A 20,427-nucleotide genomic window follows, 5' to 3' on the forward strand; every position below is an offset into this window, starting at 1 on the left:
CAAGTTCTAAACACAGACTAATTTTTACACTGGACTGTCCGAGTATTTATATTCGAGCCAGTCCAGGGTAGAAAATGTACATCTTACGAAATAGAGGGAGAATGCGAGAGAATGCATGCTGTGAAAAAGAGAAATCGTCATCGCGAGCCTAAATGCGTACGTACGTACATACGTACGTATAGTTTTTGTATCTTTTCACAGCATCCTTCTCGCGCATTCCCCCTACAGTATCGTGAGGTATTTCACTCAGAACATTTAGGGAAATGTTTCTCCATCTCCGCCTCAAAATATATTATAGATTTGAATTGTCAGTAGATATATTTATCTTGGGGTCAATATAACTCTTATCATACGTATCTGATTTAATTGTTCATTGACACTGGAATTTGCCATTGATAAATTAGCTTCATTGAAAAACCATTTCAGCTGTCGCAAAATATGAAAGTGAATTATCGAATGAAAATATGATAAGTGATTTGGAGAATTCGAGATAAGGTTGGACAACTGAATCGTTGCTATAAGAATTTTCACGCTTAGTTGTATTTTAATCGCGCATGATTATCGATTATCGATAAATATTTTGACACGAGGGCGACATAGTGGCGCACCAGTGCCTGCAAAATTCTACTTAATCTAGCTGACTCAGCGTCAGCGCAAACTATATGGTATCTTGAGAGTAGAAAGAAATGCTAATTTGTGTTTTTATTTTCGGTCTTAACTTGGCGTTCTATCGCAACAAAATAGATGCCGCTATCGCTATCTATTAAGTAAAAGAAACCTTTTTTTTTATCGTATGTTGTGAAGAAAAATCTCACGGTAACTATCAGCGCGCTAATTTTCTCCGCGCCGGATGTTTACCTTATTCGCCTCCTCCGCAATACATTATAAGTACTTGGAAGTGAAGTTTTTTCATCTGACGACGTTGCTGGTCGCTGGATACATTTTACCGTATAATAGCGAACACCTATGTGGAAAATAAACAAAAAATTGTAGATTTTGTGCCTCTTATAAGAGCGATTCGCACTATGGGTTTTTAGTCGTGCCTATTATTGAAAGGTAAATGATAGGAGCGGATTATCGAGATACTGCGAGCATCAGTTTGAATTTTTAAGGGGTGTTTAGTAGCCTTATACACTTTTGTGTATGGTTGAAAAGGATAACTTATCCCTTTTAAGGAATTATCTGTAGTAGCTGTTAATATTGTCACCTATGCTGTCGGTCGGCGTGATGAGAATACACAGCTCCGGTGTTTTCAACGCCGACAAACAAGCTACCCTTGACGAGTGTTAATAACGTTCCGCCTTATATGTATAGACTATATTACCCCGGCCTGGCTGGCTGTATGGGCGATGTTGTTAGTGCGCGGTGGCAGGCCTACAACAGCGTAATTTAGATTACAAGAACTTGGCTCTTAGTGTGTATTCGTGGCTGTTTAGCCACCTGGGGAAAATCTTAGCTCATCGTATTCGCGCGATTATCTGTACTATAATTTTCACGCTCGAATAGATCGCGTATAGATACACATAGATAGACGGATAGATGGATAGATGTAGCGCTATACGTGAGAGAAGACGCGCCTGAAGTGTTGGAGATGGTTAAGGCCGAATTGATTCGCGTACTGAAAGTGTTAAGGTGATGTTAATGAGGCAATTATGGGAACTGGTCGGCTCAGATTTGAACGAGACTTCGAGAGGTGGAAGAACAAGTCAGGAACGCCTCGTGAACGAGCTGTAGACCCGTTAAAATTGGGTTTTCAGTTTTTGTCGAATTTTTGAAAATTTGAAGCAGTTGCGTCGTGTACTCGTAAGTAAGGGAAAAATCATGAAATCATAGAATTAGGTAATGAAGTGTTGTTTTCTATTTCTTATCCTGAATTGATCTTTTGATAATTTTGTAAATCAAGATACTTACTTGCTGGTTCTTTGCAAATCAAAAGACGGTGGAGTCAAAATTTTTTTAGCTATTTTCAAATGGAAAATTAGTTTGTATCGTAACGAAAAACCACTTTTAGTAGACTGATAAATTCATAATTACTGAACCTGGACTGGACGCCCTCGATTCTTTGAAGAATCTGATCTCAAATATTGTATCTATAGGTGATTGGAAATTTTCAAAAAATTGAAAAATTTTACATAGGCACCTACCACCTATCTACCATTTGTCACTTCTATTCTCACAAAAATCATTATTTTTTCAAGTTGCGTGACGTTTCGAATTCACCCTCTCCCTCCCCTTCTCAACACTAATCTGAAATCTTTAAGATAGATGCCTAAGTAATTACCTATTGAGTTAATAATGTCAACCCCCTCCTCTTTCCTCGTCCTTCTTCGTAATCTTGAAAAATGTATCTTTTTTCAAATTTTTCATGTGAATAATTTGCTGCTGAATTTCTTCAAATTTGTGAAGACGATAAACCTGCTGAATTAACCCCCTTTTGGAATTTTTTTGGAGATGAAATTCAAATCTGACAAGGTGACTCGTTTTAGCCATTTTAAGAGGAAAGTGTGGGCTTTGAAGTTTAAATTTTGAATTTTGGAAAATTCTCATGAAAATTGAAAAATCAGTTTTTAGGCTACTAATTAAAGATGGGGATGAAGGGGCGAGTGAATGACAAGTTCTTTCACCTTCTGAAGTAATTCCCATAGTCGCGATGTGGCATTGTGGCTCTTGAATGGACGATAGTCGATATAGGATGGGAGCAGCCGAAGAACCCAGCGTCGGACTGCGAGGATGAGGACACTGAGAAGAGCGGGATGAGGGCGACGATCACGTTCAGCACGAAATAAAATGAATGAGTTTTCAGATATTATATGAATGATGGTTAATGAACATTATCGTTCATGCATGGCGCCAAGAATGCGCGTGGGTGCAACGCAACGGTGGCGCGAGCTTCGCAGCTTCGGACCGAAGGGAGCGCACAAACTGGAATTTTTAACGCGGACTGAGAAAGAGGTAGAGGTCATTGGAATATAATAAAGCGTCAGTCAACTGTATGTACTTAATACTCGAAGCCATCATCGCTTCGTATTGTACGCTGTGTGGCTGTACCGACGTCGTCGTCGTCGTGGTCGTCGTCGTCATCATCGTCGTCATCATCATCGTCATCGTCATCGTCATCATCGTAGTGGTTGTTGTATGTATATACAACAAATATTTTGTAAATTGTATATTTGTGTGCGAGTGTACGTAGTATATCAACGATATACCATTTTTGATTTTAAAGGGTGTCGTATCCTGCGCGCCGTAAAGTTAGGGGTTGTTTTTCGCTGGGCGAGTTGAAGTACAATATTAAACGCGGTTTAACATCCGTCCCTCTCTCGTATATACGAGTATATGTGTACTATACGCACATAGTCAGAAATAATAAACTTCCATATATCATATACGCGTTCGCGTTCCGCGCGTCGTTCTATTGTCGTGCCCGATTAAATATGGCCGACTCGTCGTCTTATCGACAGCTGCTTTTTTCTCGCTCCAAAGGCTAAAAAAAATTACTTGGAGGTAAATTGCTTCCGTAAGTAAACTTTGGTTGCGGAATTCGCCAAAAATGTGGTGATTCGGCTAATCCAGTGAAGGTTTGTCTAGCTTCTTTCCCATTCACCCCACCCCCTCCGCACATCATCTCATGTTGATTTCCACTGCATCCAAATTTGTTCAAGAACCTAGGAATTGATTGTAGGTAAATAGGGGAAAACTTTTCAGCTTGAAATAATTTATAGGAATAAGGGTTCAAATTGAAGAATTTTTAAAATAAAATTGAAAACTTTCAGTTGAAAACTGCATGAAACTGAAAATTATACAGAAAATGAAGGGGGGACTGAAACATGAGACTATTTTAGGTTGTTTGTTTTTTATTTTTTGCAAAACGCTTTTAATAATACTTATATGAAAGCTAATGAAAATTGACAAAAATTGTACATCGAAAAAAGCAAAAAATTCATTAGAAAAATAATTTCTAAAATAATTAAAATTGATTGTTGAAAGAATTACTAAAACTATCAAAATGCAATTGAGTTGTTTTAAAAAAAATTGAACAAAATATTAACTGCAGGTCTAATTTAATACAGTAGTTTTGGCATTATCATTATTATTATTTTTTCATTATTTTATTGATGTTAAATCTATGAGAATGAATTGATATTATCTCAAAAATAGGCCTTCTTAAAAAAATGACCAGAATGAAAATGAAATTTCAAAGCTGAAAATAATTATAGGTTAGGTAAGATAACCAATAAGCGAAAATTAAAACTAAAAAATGAATAAAAGGAAATAAAATTGGAGCAATAGGTACGCTTTTTTTTGAAATTTTGTTTGAAATGTAGGTAACTTTGATAGAAAGGTATCAATAATTTTGGTGTTGTCATTTATTCTCAAATTTATTCGCCTACTTTGAGACAAATAAAAAATAAAAGTGGATTTTACTGAAATTTTCAATTGAAAAGAAAACGAAAAAATTTGTTTTTGATTACAACTAACTTTCATAATTATTGTTAAAATTTTCAAAAAGCAATTAAAAAATAAATCACTAAAAAAATCTAACAACTGTTGATTGCCTATTTGAAAACTAAAACTGAAATCAGCGCTAGACAATTTGAAAAATTTAGAAAAACTGAAATTGAAATTAAAAGGAACTAGGTATAGGTATACTTATTTACTTATTACGTATCTCATTTTATTAATTAGGAGGTACCTGGGTATACGTATGGTGACCTAACTGTGTTTTTCAGCTGGGAAACTTTGTGATGTTTTTATTTAATGTTATTGATTTGAGCTGGAAAGTAGGTAGATATACAAATTGAAATTATAATAATGTTATAGTTATGCGACTTACGTGTTAGGAAAAAGGTAAACACAAACAAATGTATCGAAATATTGAGTAAAAAGGATCCGAATACCTACTTATATCAAAATTCGAAGATGATTAGAAATATGTAGATGAAATCGATCTCGTCAAAATTTTCACGAATTTTTATTCGTTCTTTCAAATTTTAAGCTGTTTTGATATCCACTTCAGGGAGAATTCTGTTGACATTGCTCATCTGCTTCCAATTGAAAAATGAATTTGGGTTCGCAAAAGAGATTCATTTCCCTCCCCCCCCCCTCCTTTCCAAATCTATGTGAAAACTCAGTTCTCAAAAATGAAATCTGCTGTGCAATAAGAGAAAAAAATATTTATTTTTTGAAGCGTATTAGGTGTGAACTAGGAATGCCGAAATGCCTATTGCCTATTCACGAAACCAGTTCACTGTATGTGGCGCTGGCGGTATACGCGTGATTTACCTACCAAGGTTTTTAATTCTTTATTTCTTTCTAATTTACGCACCTCGTTCGCCTGGCGGTATATCCACAGCCTCCACAGGTAGGGGGTGGGGTAAAAAACCGTGTAAAAATATTTTCGATGTTATCTGGTGTACCCGGACGATTTGCTTTTTAGTTGAGAATGAGAGAATAGACGCCGTATTAAGGTTTTGTGTGACTTATGCGTGCTGGTGGTTCTGCTGCTGGAGTGTAGACAGGTCTGTTATCAGATTTTCAAAATACTGTGTACAAATTATATGCACGAGTTCGCAAAATCTTCGTATAAGTAGTCGGTTTTTTTTTCGTTTTGTTTCATTTTTTATAGTTAGTAGCATTTGATTGTAACTTTTGATTTTCATTTGAAATTGAAACCTATGATGAAGTTGAAAAACTGACATTGTTTTCGGGCTGTTGAATCTGATAATGAGACTAAGTGAAAATATTTTAAGTTTTGATTAAATGCGAAATTAAAACCAAAGCATAAGCCTGGAATCGATGGAACTTTTTGAACTGTAACTACGTATAACCAAAACATGATATTTAAGGTCCCTAATAAAGTTATTTTCAAACGCCCCAAAGGTTTGATAAAAAACCAAAACCGGACCCTGTTGTGATTTATCGAGGGAAACGGTCTATTCGACAGAATTACCTAGTTAATACATATTTTGTACGTACTTGAACTTACCTAATTCTATTCTGTTCTTGAAGGGATGGATTGTATCTGATTATGGAATGATAGGGTTGTTTTATAGCTTCTCTTCTGTCTATTTTTTTTGTGCCAGCGCACTCTATGGGTTTATATGAGAATGACCAGCGTATTTTAGGTAAGCTTTGACGCGCTTATAATCTGTTATTTTAATTATTGCGAGTTGAAAGCTGGTTTACCATAAGAATAAACCTCGATACTACTTATTCGTAAATTTGTACATATACCTATACCATTACCTGAGATATATGTATAGCGCGAAAACCATTAAGATGGTAGATTAGGCTACTAAATCGTTGGAAGCGTTAGATATGACATAAAAAGGGCGTAACCGTGAGAGTTGGAATTTTTTCGTGTACAATTTTCATACCCAAGTACGAGAATACCTTGACGCCTCAATTATGAAATTACCTAAGTCTTCGATAACACGATGACTTCGGGGGCTTTAAACGTCCATCTTGGGCATACTTATAGCATCGACGATGGACGAATTGTCGTGGAAGTTTTTTAATGGTACGAAACTAGTAAATTTTAGGAATTTTTATTTTTACTTCGCAGGCAAATGTTTCCGCAAATGAAATTTCGAGTATCTGGGTTGGATCTGAAAGCGAAATACATCCTGTTATTGGACATAGTAGCCTCGGATGATTTTCGTTATAAGTTTCACAACAGGTACAATAAAATGTTTGTTTTATTTTTATTTTAAGTTTTGGTTTTCTGTTTTGTTCTTTTAGGCGTATGTTCCCCGCTTACAAGGTGCGGGTTATGGGGCTTGACAAAAAGGCCAAATACATACTCCTTATGGACATCGTAGCTGCTGACGACTGCCGCTATAAATTTCACAACAGGTACCTGGTCTCATTTTTCTATAGCTGGTAAATTTTGTAAAATTATAATTTTGTTTCTCGGCCTCTCGGATTTGAACAGAGAAAAATTTCTTTTCAGTGGCTTAGTCGTACCGTGTAAATCGGGTTGTAAATTTGTTTCGCGCGAATAAATCGCGTCAGTATGTGAATTTTTTTCTAATTCATGGCCTTTTTGCAAGCCCTGTAATATTTATACTTCGAGAGTCTGCAACGTTATACGTTTTATGCGGTAATGTATTGAGCTGTTTTTTTTCTGCTTAGTTCCTTTAAATTGAATTGATTTTTTTTCTACTGCGTATTTCGTAGATTTACTTATTCGGGGTTTTCATCTAATTTTGCGAAATTTTAACCATGCTCGTGTGTATAATGTTGCAGACTCGAAGTTGTACAGGGTTGGCAAACACGATTACGTTTTAACGGATACGAGTTCGTGATCTGTGGGAAATCTTTTTTTTGCCAGCCTTGAATTACTTGTAGCTTATGAGAAACAAATTTTATTAGATAGATATATGTAGTTAGTTTTAGCTAAATCTAAGTAATTATTTTAATGAACGAAATTGGACAATTTTCTTTCTCGAATGAATTGAATTACAGTACTAAAATAATATCAAATCACTTGAAATTGAATTCTAAATTATGCGAACTGAAAAATTTATAATAAAAATTCGTTCATTCAATCGAGTATCTTCACGATTTTCCATTTTTTTTTTTCTTTGAGAGCGAATTTCTCTTTCAGAAAGTGATGTTATGTACGTATCAGCTGAAAAAAATTATGAAATTCGCTGATACCTGCTCACATCTTTCTTGCGTTTTTTTTTCTCAAAGAAATTGCATTGTTCAATTTTATTTGTTTTATTACTTAGTTTGCAGTATATTTTAGTAATGTAGGTACACCGTACATATCGAGTAGGTATGAGGTATACATAATATTTATTTGCAGAAATGAACATCGAATTTTGGGCTTCCATTTTGCCCACTTTTGAGGAAAGCTAACATGCTTTTTGTTAATTATAGGTGCCCATACCGTGTTCGATTGATTTTATGTCAGTCCGTAAAACTGGCGGAATAAATTTTTTTATTCGAAAAATTTAAGTTTTGAACCTTTAGTTAATTGGTAATTTTCACTTTTTGACCCTCCACCCCTCCTTCCAACACTAAAATGCTTTCTTGTATTCAAAGTACAATTGGGAAAAATTTCATGTACCTACTTACCTGAAAGTTTGAAAATTGGGACCTAAAATTGGGCGAATCATCGTTTTATTCAGAAAATTCCATGTTTTTAATTGGTACCTACCGAATTCTTGCTTTCAATTCCTCTTCCCCTAGCTAAAATTCATTTTTTTGATAAACTGACATTTAAAACTGATCTGATTGTAAAAGTATTCGAAGATTTACTGAGGAACACGATTCGATCAGATCAGGTCTGAGCTGATCTAATTTGGTCAAAACTCTGATCTAATTAGATCAGGTCAAGTCTAATGGGATGGGATCCAGCGAATGTTCGGATCTGATTAGATCTGATCAAATGCATATCCCTACTCAGATGTGGTCAGATCTAATCAGATCTCCCCTGGATGTAATCAAATCTGGCCAGGTCGAATTGGATCCATCCATGGAATGTCCAGATTTGATCAGATCCGGCCATTTTTCGCTAACGATGGCTGCACTGTTGGAAGTTTTACAAAACCCAGCAATGTTTCAATCAAATATCATGATTCGATGACCATGTTTCTGCAATTTGAATAATTACCTAATAGTTTAATTCATCTTGCTTACTTAATGATTACTTATTTATTATCAATTTATTTACTTGTAGTAAGTCATTATTCTGGTACCCAGATATACTAATGCATTACGATTTATGTTGGAGCAGTAGATGGATGGTAGCGGGAAAAGCTGATCCAGAAATGCCAAAAAGAATGTATATCCATCCGGATTCACCATCAACGGGTGAACAGTGGATGCAGAAAGTCGTCTCATTTCATAAATTAAAATTAACCAATAATATCTCGGATAAACACGGATTTGTAAGTATTTCTTTATTCGTTTTCTTTTAAATTAATGGAAAAACTAACGCTTGCATGATAGGTGTAAACTGTAAACGTATTCTTAAGCCTTTTCTAAGCCTACACCAACGCCTGACGTACTGTACATATACCGAATACGAGTTAAACCACATACATAGTATACATTTATATGGATATCACGCCGTTTTGGGAAACCCTGGGTAGTTAACGCTGTTATAGGCGCCAACATAATAGATAGACAAGACACTCAACTACCGTATTGTCCAGATGAAAGAAGGTCTTAGAAGATGCGACAAAAGCCACTTATTTCTGTCCTACACCCTGGCGACATTCTAGTGGACGAGGGGGATGTACGTCATGATGTGTCTGTCCGTGTTAACATTTCACTTTCACTCGTACCGCGTCGTCGGTGCCCTGCTCTTATAATCGTCCGTCGTCGCGAGCCCGAGCATTTTGTTTGCGTTTGCGGTCCAGTTGATCATTATTTTTCATTTTGTGACCCAACATTCGGTATCGATGACGTGAATTTTCTCGATTCGAGACAGCTTTTCCATCGTCTCGTGGAGGAAAATCTAGGTTAGATATCGGCCAAAAAATACGTAGGTAAATCGCGTTTTGGTGATCGATTTGAACCGTTATAAGTAACCAATAGTCGAATCCGCTTTATGGTACTTGACACTCGTATATTGTTTCCATGTATCGATATCGAAGATGCTTGTATGTCTCTGATCCACTCTTACAAGCTCTCTAATGGTGGATATTAATTTGAACATTTTGTTCGTCTCTCGTATCCCCATAATCGTCATGATCGCGTACTCGTATATCAATAAGTTAACACGATCGTAAAATTTTCACAAGCGAAGATAATTCATAATATTTTTTTTAACAGGCAATTAACGTAGAATATTAAACGTTTTACTTTGCTTATAATGGCTAATAAAAAACGACTTATGTGTGCTTTAACAAGGCGTCTGTATTCCTTCCTGCTGTCTCTTTCATTAGGTACGCATACGATGATAAAAAATACGCCGATTAGATACCGCAACCGCTTACTCTGTCGTGTCGGTTGCTCGCTAAAGTCGCTATATAGATTTTCGAGTAGATTACACGTCGAATCAGCAAATTTCTTTCGTATTTGTATCGACAACGAGCTAGTTAATCGACCTCATATCTCGGAGAAATTTCATATACCTACTTAAACAGCGGTTCAGAAAATTGGCAATTTATTAAACTAGGCATTTCGTGGTTGCAAAAAAAGACTCCATTGATTGCTGTACTGTTAGCTACCCTTTTTCTTCAACTGCTTCTGGCTGGTAGGTGAATCTATAGCACTTCCTATTTATGTATACCTTGGTACTATACCTATGCTTAACCAGTAGCGTCATTATGAACAGGTGGTGCAATATTACATTGTACCTTCTCAGATTTCCCAGCCCAGTGAGTAAGTTCAAAGTATCGTATTTGGGTCCACCTAAATTTCGCATACGTAAAATCGAAAGACTGGTAGTTTCGTGTTTACTTTCGCATATAAAACGCAATACGCACACTGCACATGTAAGATTTATAGAGCAGTGTTACTCGTACCTCTCCCTACCTATATATATTGTTTATTGAATCAATCTATAAAATGCTCGACTCACGTATATATGTACATAAGTAAGTATCTAGTATAGGTACTTCCAAGTGAATTTTTTTATACCTTTCCTTTCTTTTTTCACCTCCACGTTGGTGAGTTGGTTCGTTAGTCTCGTGCAATTTACTATATAGGTAGGTAGGTACATACTAACATTTGGCATATTTGAATTTGAATGAATCAACCCACCCAAGAAAAAGCTATTTGACGCCACGCCATCGCGTTCATCAATCCTATAATCGTATAGCTACACTTATACTCTTGTGTACTTACGATCCGTCAAAACCATCACCATCACTATTGAGCGCCGCCGCTCTATGCTCAGCCACAAGTATGTAAAATGTTCAAAGAACAAGTTATCTTGTCTTCTAGTACAAAACTACTAACGCCAAAGGAGGTTGGGTTAACGAATTAATGAGCATTCCGACCTATTCGCTTACGTATACAAGGTATTGTTTGTTTGTTCTAAGGAAGTGGCGAATATTGGTGAAAAAAATTCATTTGCATTTTGCCAACATCCTACATCATCGTATCGTGTGCTATAGTCTTCGTACATATACGAGGTATCTGTACTTGGTTTTGTTTGGACTTGTAAGATATGAATTGTTACTCGTATTTCGACAAAGGTTCCATCCAAAATCGTTTGTAATTGATGGTTTTCGTTGATCGTATCATTTATAAAAATTTCCGGTACAAGAGCTGCGCACATTGCTTAAAAATTGGTCATTTTTGAGAATTTTGTTACGTTGTAGCACCTATGTATCTCAGATTAAGTATAGGTATTACCTATTGGGTAGTGGAAGTTCATTTTATTTGAAATGATACCTAATTAATGCGTTTCAAGGCCAACATGGTTGAAATTTTCCATTGAAAATGATATGTACGCCGTAAGGGTACATTTTATGACATGCTTAGCTATTCTTATTACAGATATCTACGAGTATATAGATAAAAGTTCCCTGAGTATACGGACTATTTATGGCCATTAGTCGGTAGTACCAAAAAAAAGTCAGCCAGGGAGGAGGAGGTAATGTGATTAAGCAGTAATTTTCCTCAGAAGAGATTCAAAGTTTGTTGTACATGAAAAATAATGAAATTGTTAAATCATGCGAGTACAAGATATCGTTTACAAAAATAAAATGACGGTTCTTTGATTCAGGAAAAATCTGAAAAATGTACATAGTAAAATAAAATCTTTCAAAATTTACTTTGGAGTTGTAAAAAAGGCTATTTGATCTCATTCTCTACTCTCTCCAAATGAAGACAAGTTTTGAACTAAGTAGGTGCTACAGTCATTTTGATAGGGATGAGTGTGGGTTTATATTTGATACGGAAAAGTAGGTAATACTTCTGTTTGTTTCTACAGAGTCCAGAATGCACACTATGAGCTTTAAACATGTACTTATTCTATTAGTTACTAGAAGTGGGGCGAGAGGGTGACTATAGTTAGAACGTAGGCTATACATAGTTAATTACAGGTGCATGAGCGGAACCGCCTGAATAAATTTTAGAATATTTTGCCCGGAAAATATTGAAAATTAATCAATTTAAGTCAAAATTCTCAGCCTGCGTATACTATTTTTTTGTTTCCTTACTCCAACTTTTACAAATTCTGAATCGTTTTCTTCATCTTTATAAGCAACGTTTAATTTTGCAAAAAAAAAAACTCGCCTCTGTAAGTTTTGATTTGACAATTTTGAAAGAAATTCAGTGTAGATATAGGACGTGAACGTCGGAGAAAAGAGAAAATGAATTTATAATGGGTAGTGTAAAACACCCCTATTCCGCCCAGTGCCTAATACCAACCACCATGTACGTATATCTCGTCTGTTATTAGCGCTACCTATTGAAAAGTGATATAAACGTGTTCCTCTATCACAGACAATTAATTTGAGACATTCCCGGCCACTGTAAAGCCAAAACTCGCAAAATAAATTGAATTTGAAGAAATTCCATGATCAAAAAATTGTTTTTCACCTTTTGTTTCGCCTAAAATTTTCAACTTGTTATAACTAATTTTGTGGTGGTAAATAATATTTGTGATCGTGATAAAAGTGAGATTTTGATGGTATTGCCGTTTTTGTAATCAATCGTAGGTATGTATAGAAAATGTTTACAAAAGTGTAAAACAATATGGGTCTCCTAATCCCGACTACCCATGAGATCATGTAAATTCAGGGTGGTTGGGATTAGGGTACCAAATTCAAACAGTCATTTTTGAGGTGTCTCGGAAGAAAATTCCAAAAAGCCATAAAGAATTATTCTATAACCCCAAAATTTTAATATGAGTTGGGGGAAGGCTCAATCTATCTTTTAAGCCATTTACTGTATTTTCATGTGAAATAATATTTTATTGGTTGCTGCACATTCAAATGTGGTCGCAATTAGGGTACCTAATTTTTTGGAGGTGGTTGGGATTAGGATACCAAATTTTGAAAAATTGTTTTTGAGTTGTTTTGGAAAAAAATTCAAAAAACATATTAAGGATTATTCATTTACGCCAAAATTTTGATATGTGTTAGGGGAAGGTTCAACCTACATTTTAAGCCATTTACCACGTTTTGAAGTGAAATAGTCTTCAATTGGTGGCGGTTTTACAAAAAGTGGTCAGTTTTGGGCGACTTCACCCTTATGTCTATGTATTTTAATGGGGATCACAGAGGTTCTCATTTTGGTATTTTATTTCCGGTGTGTTTGAAACTAAAATACATTTTGCTAGAGAGAGTGCTCTCCATCTAAGGACGTAAAAATTTTTGGCTTGCTCTCTCGCTTGAGCGTATGAAGGCATTTCAAATTTTAACAAACAATTTTCCAACATTGAGATAACATTAGAGTTTATTGTGAAAATAACGCAAACGTTGATCATAAAAAGAATTCTCAAAGAAGAAATTTTCAGTTTATTTTCTAAATTTAAATTAAAACACAAAAAAATGTAAAATTTACTAAAATAAAAGTAGGTACTTCAAGCTCAAATAGAAAAATCGTGTTTCTAAAAAACTATATTACATACTTAATTCAAGTGTTTAGTACCTCTACCTATATGTTTAAAAAATGTTCGCGGTTGGCATCATTTGAAAAATATTTGCCATCAAAAACAAAAACAGCTATATGTTTTAAGAGTTATGGTTATGACTGTCCAAAATTTTTTGGGCTCAAATTTGAAATTTTTTGAGTTTAATTTTTCCCATTTTTCTGTAAGGTTTTGATTACAAGAAAATTTTTTTTTAAATAGTTCGTTGAGTGGGACTTTCTCAGTGTTTTGGGTTGCGTTGAGACTGCTCGATTTTTTTCAAAAGTTGGTACATACTTATAAGATCAAAATGAGACGAACTAAACAAGTAAAGGTCACTAAAATGCAAGCGGCCCTTTTTTAAAAAAAATGAGCTCAACCTGTCATATTTCTTCTCTATTCATGTTTCTGTCAATTTTTCACAAAATGGAAGATATTTTTGTTCACCTTCGAGACTCATTTTTTCCTTTCTGATAGATCTGAAAACGGATCCTAAATATACATTAATGCATTATTTCAAGTCACTCGACTGATCCCTATAGCTTAGTTACTATCTTTCAATTTTGATTTTCTTTTCTCTTCTAACACCCTCTTAAAACCTCAAATCAAACCTCAGTATAAAAGTTTGGCAAATATGGTAACACTGCATAATACCTAATGAAATTATAATATGATAGAAAAACGCTCAACCACACAGATACTGTTACAAGAGATTGGTTAGGGAAAGCGATTGAAATAATAGACACACAGAGGAGACAGCTGTTAAATTTTGGTATCAATGACGGATTTATAAGTATCTATCTATCTCTCGTGGTATAAGGTTAGAAGGAGGGATCGAAAAATCGAGCCTATACTGCAGCTTATAATAGCCTATGTACCTAACCTTCTGCTCTCGCGAGGCGAATATACGCTACTGGAAAAATCGAAAAGGCTGGGGTAACACCGCGAGCAAGAATTGTGTGCCCGGCGCTGCTCGTACGTACTCGCGAGAGAGAATATCAAAAGCTAAGTATGTAATACGATTAAAATATCTTCATGTAACGAATAGGTAGGTATAACGTACCTAACTACATAGCGTTAAAATTTAAACGATGTTCTCTTTTTCGCCTCGTCGAGTCCTGTGATGTATATGCAAACATCAGACTCTCCTCTCACCCTTTTATCTCCTTTCTTATATATCGAATAAAAAGATATTCTTTCGCGAAAAAAGTATGTAAGTATACTATACATATATAGTTATAGGTTTTGCAAAAAGATGTGATGTACCTCTATACCTACCTACTAATGCTATGTACTTATAAGAAGGTGGTTAGATGTACGGGGTAGAAATTAATTTTAAATTTGGGAACCATTCGTTATCATTATCAATATTTCAGAAAGCTTGTATTCGATGTAGGTATGTAATTTTTATCGTATACACGAAAAGTGCGTGTTGGGTTATTATTTTGATTAATTTATTGTCTCGAAGGAGATTCCGATTCGGTCGTACTATGTATTGTTAATGTATTTATACCTGATAGGTACGAGTACTACCTACACGTGTACCTGTTAGAGGTGCTTCTTTATTTTCTCCCAAGGCGATACTCGTGCGACATTTTTGGAAAATTAATTTCACTAAGAGAATAATATAGATTCAATAATTTACTGTGCGGGTTATTTCGAGATAGCAGAGTAGGTACCTATAGACACGAGCCATGTTGTGTGTGATGTGATGTGGTGTGCAAGTTGTGAACCAATGTGACGTGCGCGCAATATATGCACTTTTCTTTGGTTCTTGTTTCGCGTGTACGGACATCGAGTAATTGCATTATCTAGACAAGATTATTATTTATCTGATTAAAAGAAAAGAGCTTCTTTTCGAAAGGAAACACTTAGTAGGTCTCGATATTTTACTACGCGTAACTACAGTTACCATAATACACCTACTCATACGTATGTTACATTAGAGGTTCGGTTTTTTCTTCTTTTTTTCTCCCATTGTCAATCGAAATAACATTGCTACTTATTTTTATGCATAGGTACTCGTATATACCATCTTCGTGCGTAGATAGATGATATCCAAAATTGTCCTCCGTCCGCCACAATCCTCCTCTCCCACCCTAGGGTTTAATCGCGTAAAATTTTTTTTATCTAAACGTTATACTTTTTGAAATCGTTGATATTATGGCGAATATAAAATTGTTGGATTTTTTTTCCACAGAATGCGATGGCGACTCAATCTAACCCGACCAAGAGTAGAATTAATGAAACAGAATCTCCGGTAAATTGCACTTCTTATCACATATTTATATTATGATTTTAAAAAGTATATAAAAGAAATCGCACAGGTTACAGGGGTTTATAAATTTATAAATATAGACCTACGGTATCTAATTTCGGACATCGAAATGCTTCTATCTATCTTTCTATATTAACTACGTAGGTATATTTTTATTTATACGCGGGGGTGTGCGGATGATTAATTTTAGGTTTTATGCACGCGTCGGTATAGCCTATATCTAGATATGAAAGAATGGGAAAAAGAGAGAGTAAATTTGCGCAATGGAGTAGGTATTTTTTTTTCGCCGCCGCCGCCGAATACACGTATGGAATTTGAAGTACGACGAAAGAAAATGCTAGGATATATCTTTAAACGTGTAACGTACAATTCTCCGGGGCGTTCGCTATATCGTGATCGGATCCCCTAACAAATACGTTATACCGCGATATGTGTATTCGTTATAATTTCCCGAAGGGATTCCGTGCTTAAGTTCGATAAAGGGATTCTATCCTTCACTTAATGGCATCCTTTGATATACTCGCTAACTTAAAAAGAGTTTCTAGCTTAAACGCACTAGTCCGTAAGCGTGCTCCGCGCTGCTGCTGCCCCCTCCTACCCCTCCACCTTTTGCACTACAACTTTTATCAGGCTTATTTTTATGGCATTTGAAGTTTTCAGTATAGGAAAAAAAGCGGAGGAAAAAAAAGAGATGGACTCTTCTATTTGGCACTGCGAATCAGGAAACCGGAAAACTTAACGTGTACCTCTTGCTTCTCTCAAACTATATTGCTATAGTTATATTGTGCTTGCTGTTAATTTACGAGCTAAAGTTTACTTAGGATTGTTTACCTCGAAGTAGACGTGCGAGGTTCGTAGTCGTCGAATTATTCGCGTAGGTACGAAGAATTTTCAACTAGGGGTTTGCTCATTCGATTGCCTTGGTTTTGGGTATATACCTATACCTGTACCTCTACCTACCTACCAGTGAAATTAATCACATGTTATGGGAAGAAATGTGAAGTCAGATTCTTACGTATTTATGAATTGTTCAAATTTCTGTTGGTTTTCGGGGGGGGGGGGGAGGTGTTCATAATACAAAGGATAAGTATAGTCCATATGTGACGCGACCAGCGATACCATACCATATGTCGGCAAACATTTTTTTCGTTTTATTGTGGTTTCTGGTAGTGTTTTTCTTCCTCTTTTCAATGGTGCAAACAGATTTTCAAAATATTAAAATCTAACAAATTTGCAAAATTTCAAAGTTGCATATTTTTTGAAATTCAAAAACCAAAATTCTGAGAAAAACGTTTTTGAAAGTTTGGGTTATTTTTGTAACATTTTTAAAAACCAGTGAACAGTATTTTTTTTTTTTTTTGATTTTCTTCATCTTTTAATGGTTTTACATCATAATATTTTTTTTTTTTTTTGACATTTTTTTATGAAAAGCACTTTTGTAAAACCGGTTTTTCACCACTAAAACGACGTGTTTGAGATCGGTGGGTACACCCATTCCAAAGTATAGGCTTCATAGTATATGAATCGACAAAAAAAATTTTTTTTGATATTTTCTGACTTTTTCCATGAAAACGCGATTATCTCAAAAAAAAGTTTTCCGACTTATGGTATGGTATCGCTGGTCGCGTCACATATGCAAGATTCAAAAATGAACTTTTTCAACTTTTGCTTGAAATAGGTCTAGAACAAAGTTTTCTGGGAAAAGTCAATGCACATATATTAATAGGTACGTCTACGTACATATTGTAATGTTCTATTAGGTATTTCGTTTCTCTTCATTTTTTTCGTTAAACTGTTAGTTTTTTTTTACTAAAAATCAATTTTTTGGTAGCTTAAAGAAAAATTGAAAAGATTTTTCAAATTTCTATTATTTGAGGAAAAAACTGAAGAGAAACAAAATTCTGAAGAATAAAATTTGCTACCAATAGATATTGTGATTCATTTTTTCCCCTAAAAGGCTTTAATCAGTTTTAAAATGTATTTTGAGCAGAAGTTATTAAATATACGTATGATAACCCATTCATGATGGAAATTTAAAATTTTCAACAATTTTTTCGTATCGGAAATTTTTTTAAAAAAGAAACTAAGGATCCTAAGAAAAAAATGCAAGTAGGTACATACATAGATGAACAAAATCTCAGAATATGAAATTTTCCCCACCATTAGTTAAAGTGTGATAAGTTATGTTTTTTCTGTACGGTTTTGTCTTTAAATACGAGTAAGTATTTGGAACATCTGCTAGAAAACTGAACTTTTGGTACTTCATTGAAAGAATTTTTCTATAGTAAATTGACTTATTTACTGTATATATGTATAGACCACCCTGCATAGATACCTACAATATGGACGGCTACAAGAAAGCGTCGTGTAAAAATTTCAGAATGATTTCGAGTTTTGAGGAAAAAAATATTTTAAAATCTTCTCTATTTGTTTTTTTCACACATACAGACATGACGTTTGTCTTTTGCCTTAGTTACCTAATGAAATAAAATTGACCAACAGGTGAAAATTATCCAAATGCGAATTAACACATTATCTATCCCAATGGGATACAAATATTTTGACAAAATTGTGGCAACAGCAGACGTCCTCCATTTAGAATATTTTCATCCAAAAAAAGCTTTGATACCTACCAATGATGAGAAAAATTTTTAAAATTTTCCAAACATTTGAATATTCATCTGTTTACTAACAATAAATTCGAAATAAATTTCAGAAAAAAAATCAAAGAAATTGGTTTGTATATGTATGTATTGCTATACTGTATGCTTAAGTTTTGAAAAAAAAGACGAAATGCAAAAAATATGACAAACGGAACCGTAGAAAGATGGAAAATATTAATTTTATGTATATTTGTGTTCGCATAAATAAATTGAATAAGCCTTAAGAAAATTTTTTTGCCTCAAGTTTGAAATTTATACATTTGTGCATCTTTAGACATTTAGCTTGATGTTTTCCATCTTTATATAAACTTTTTAATGTATTGCCGTATTGGAAAAGTTTGTTTTGAAGATCGAGGCTATAAATTCACGTATAAAATTTCAAATTGCACGCGTACGTTCCTAATTTATGATATGGATTGATTTATATCGCGCAACCGTAGACATTTTTCAACTATTGGAATTGCTTACGTAAAATATACGAATTCATTTCGAATTTTTTAGTACATATAGGCTGAAGGGTGTTGGTATTTCGAAATGTGCTTATTTAGAAACATATCTGTATTATAGGTAAATGTTATTCTTATGTTTTCAAGAGATTTTATTTCATTTGTATCAACGTAGGTATAGAAGAGAATATTGTCGTTAGGTATATTTTCGATCATCACCCAAATTTCAGGTTTTGGATTTGTAAAACAAATTGCAACAATGCAACTCGATTAGTGAAAAGGTGACTTTTAACTACAGTACCGATTTACCTGTACTTAAAAATTACTACGAAAAACTTGACTTTGATGAATTCTAAAAGCATGACTTGTCGGGAATCAATTTTTAGGTAATTGACTGAAGAGGATTGTAGTCTCCTCGTTTCCTTGAACATCAGAAATTTTCGACTTTAGGGGTTTTAACTCTTCCTTGATTTCTTTCTTCGACTTTGAAATGCTGGCAAAACCCGCGAAGGGGTAGGGGGTGACACCCCCCTCCGCCCCTCCAAAATCTGGTTTTCTCATTTTTTCTCCGAAAATCAAATACCTATATCTACTTACTTAAAGTAAAAATTATTTCAACAAAATTGCTCTACACAATGATCTAGTGACAAAAAAAGTTCTAAACACCCTTGAATTTCGAGTATCTACTACCTACCTAGTAAGTACCTATCACTTCTAAAGAAAAAGTAAATTTGGGGAATTCGACCAAAATTACTTATCGCGAAAAATGTGGTAGATAATTGGAGTTGTTTCAACAACCTGACCAAGAAATCAGCATTTGATTTTTTTTTTTCTTCAAAATTTCAGATTGGTTATTTCCAACTATATCGGCACTCACTCATTTGAATTTAATTCCCTAAAACTGAATAAGTAGGTATACCTTTACCTATGTAAGTACCTTGAACAAATCTAAGTAAAAGAAAAAAAAAAATGAAGAATTTTTTAAAAAAGATGTGGTCTTTATTTTTAACGCTCCTTTTCCTCAAACAACCTAAATGCACATTTCACAATAATGTTCGCGGCATTTTCCTGTGTGGCTTTCCGCTAGCACAGGGGCCGTTTGGTCGGTCACAAATACTTTTTGAGCCCCCGGTGTTTGGATTTTCTTGGCCAATCGTGAAATATTTGCCTACAGATGGTCGATTGGCGCATACGTACCATCGATGTTAATTCCAACATAATTTGGCATAGGTAACGCAAAAAAATTATATATTTTAGACAATTGAAAATTTTTAGAACTCATATAGACCATGTAAAGATTTTCCAATGTTTGACATTTTTTCAGTGTGAATTACGTTTATCTTATTGCCTAATCGAATACACGCATTAGGGTGCGGGTCTGCCCAGGGCACGCATTAGGCAATTTCACGGATTTAGCGTAATATAAATAAAAATAGGAAAAAAAACAAGCATACGTAACACAAAAGAGATATATACGACACCTTGAGCGAGAGATATGCC

General features: G+C 34.7%; 1 protein-coding gene across 4 annotated transcripts in view; it reads left to right on the plus strand.

The window, feature by feature from the left end:
* LOC135832321 (optomotor-blind protein-like) overlaps positions 1-20,427 on the plus strand; it is a 106,887-nt gene that overhangs the window by 54,169 nt on the left and 32,291 nt on the right. Inside the window, exons 2-4 of one of the 4 annotated variants that reach the window (XM_065345491.1) lie at positions 6,563-6,676; positions 8,744-8,897; positions 15,741-15,800. In XM_065345491.1, coding sequence (XP_065201563.1) covers positions 6,563-6,676; positions 8,744-8,897; positions 15,741-15,800 — 328 coding nt within the window. Of the gene's footprint in view, positions 1-6,562; positions 6,677-6,738; positions 6,853-8,743; positions 8,898-15,740; positions 15,801-20,427 lie in introns of all 4 variants that reach the window. The other 3 variants (XM_065345490.1, XM_065345493.1, XM_065345492.1) reach the window with 3 other exon arrangements.

Source organism: Planococcus citri, chromosome 1, assembly GCF_950023065.1.
Source record: "Planococcus citri chromosome 1, ihPlaCitr1.1, whole genome shotgun sequence".
In the NCBI taxonomy this organism is placed as follows: Eukaryota; Metazoa; Arthropoda; class Insecta; order Hemiptera; family Pseudococcidae; genus Planococcus; species Planococcus citri.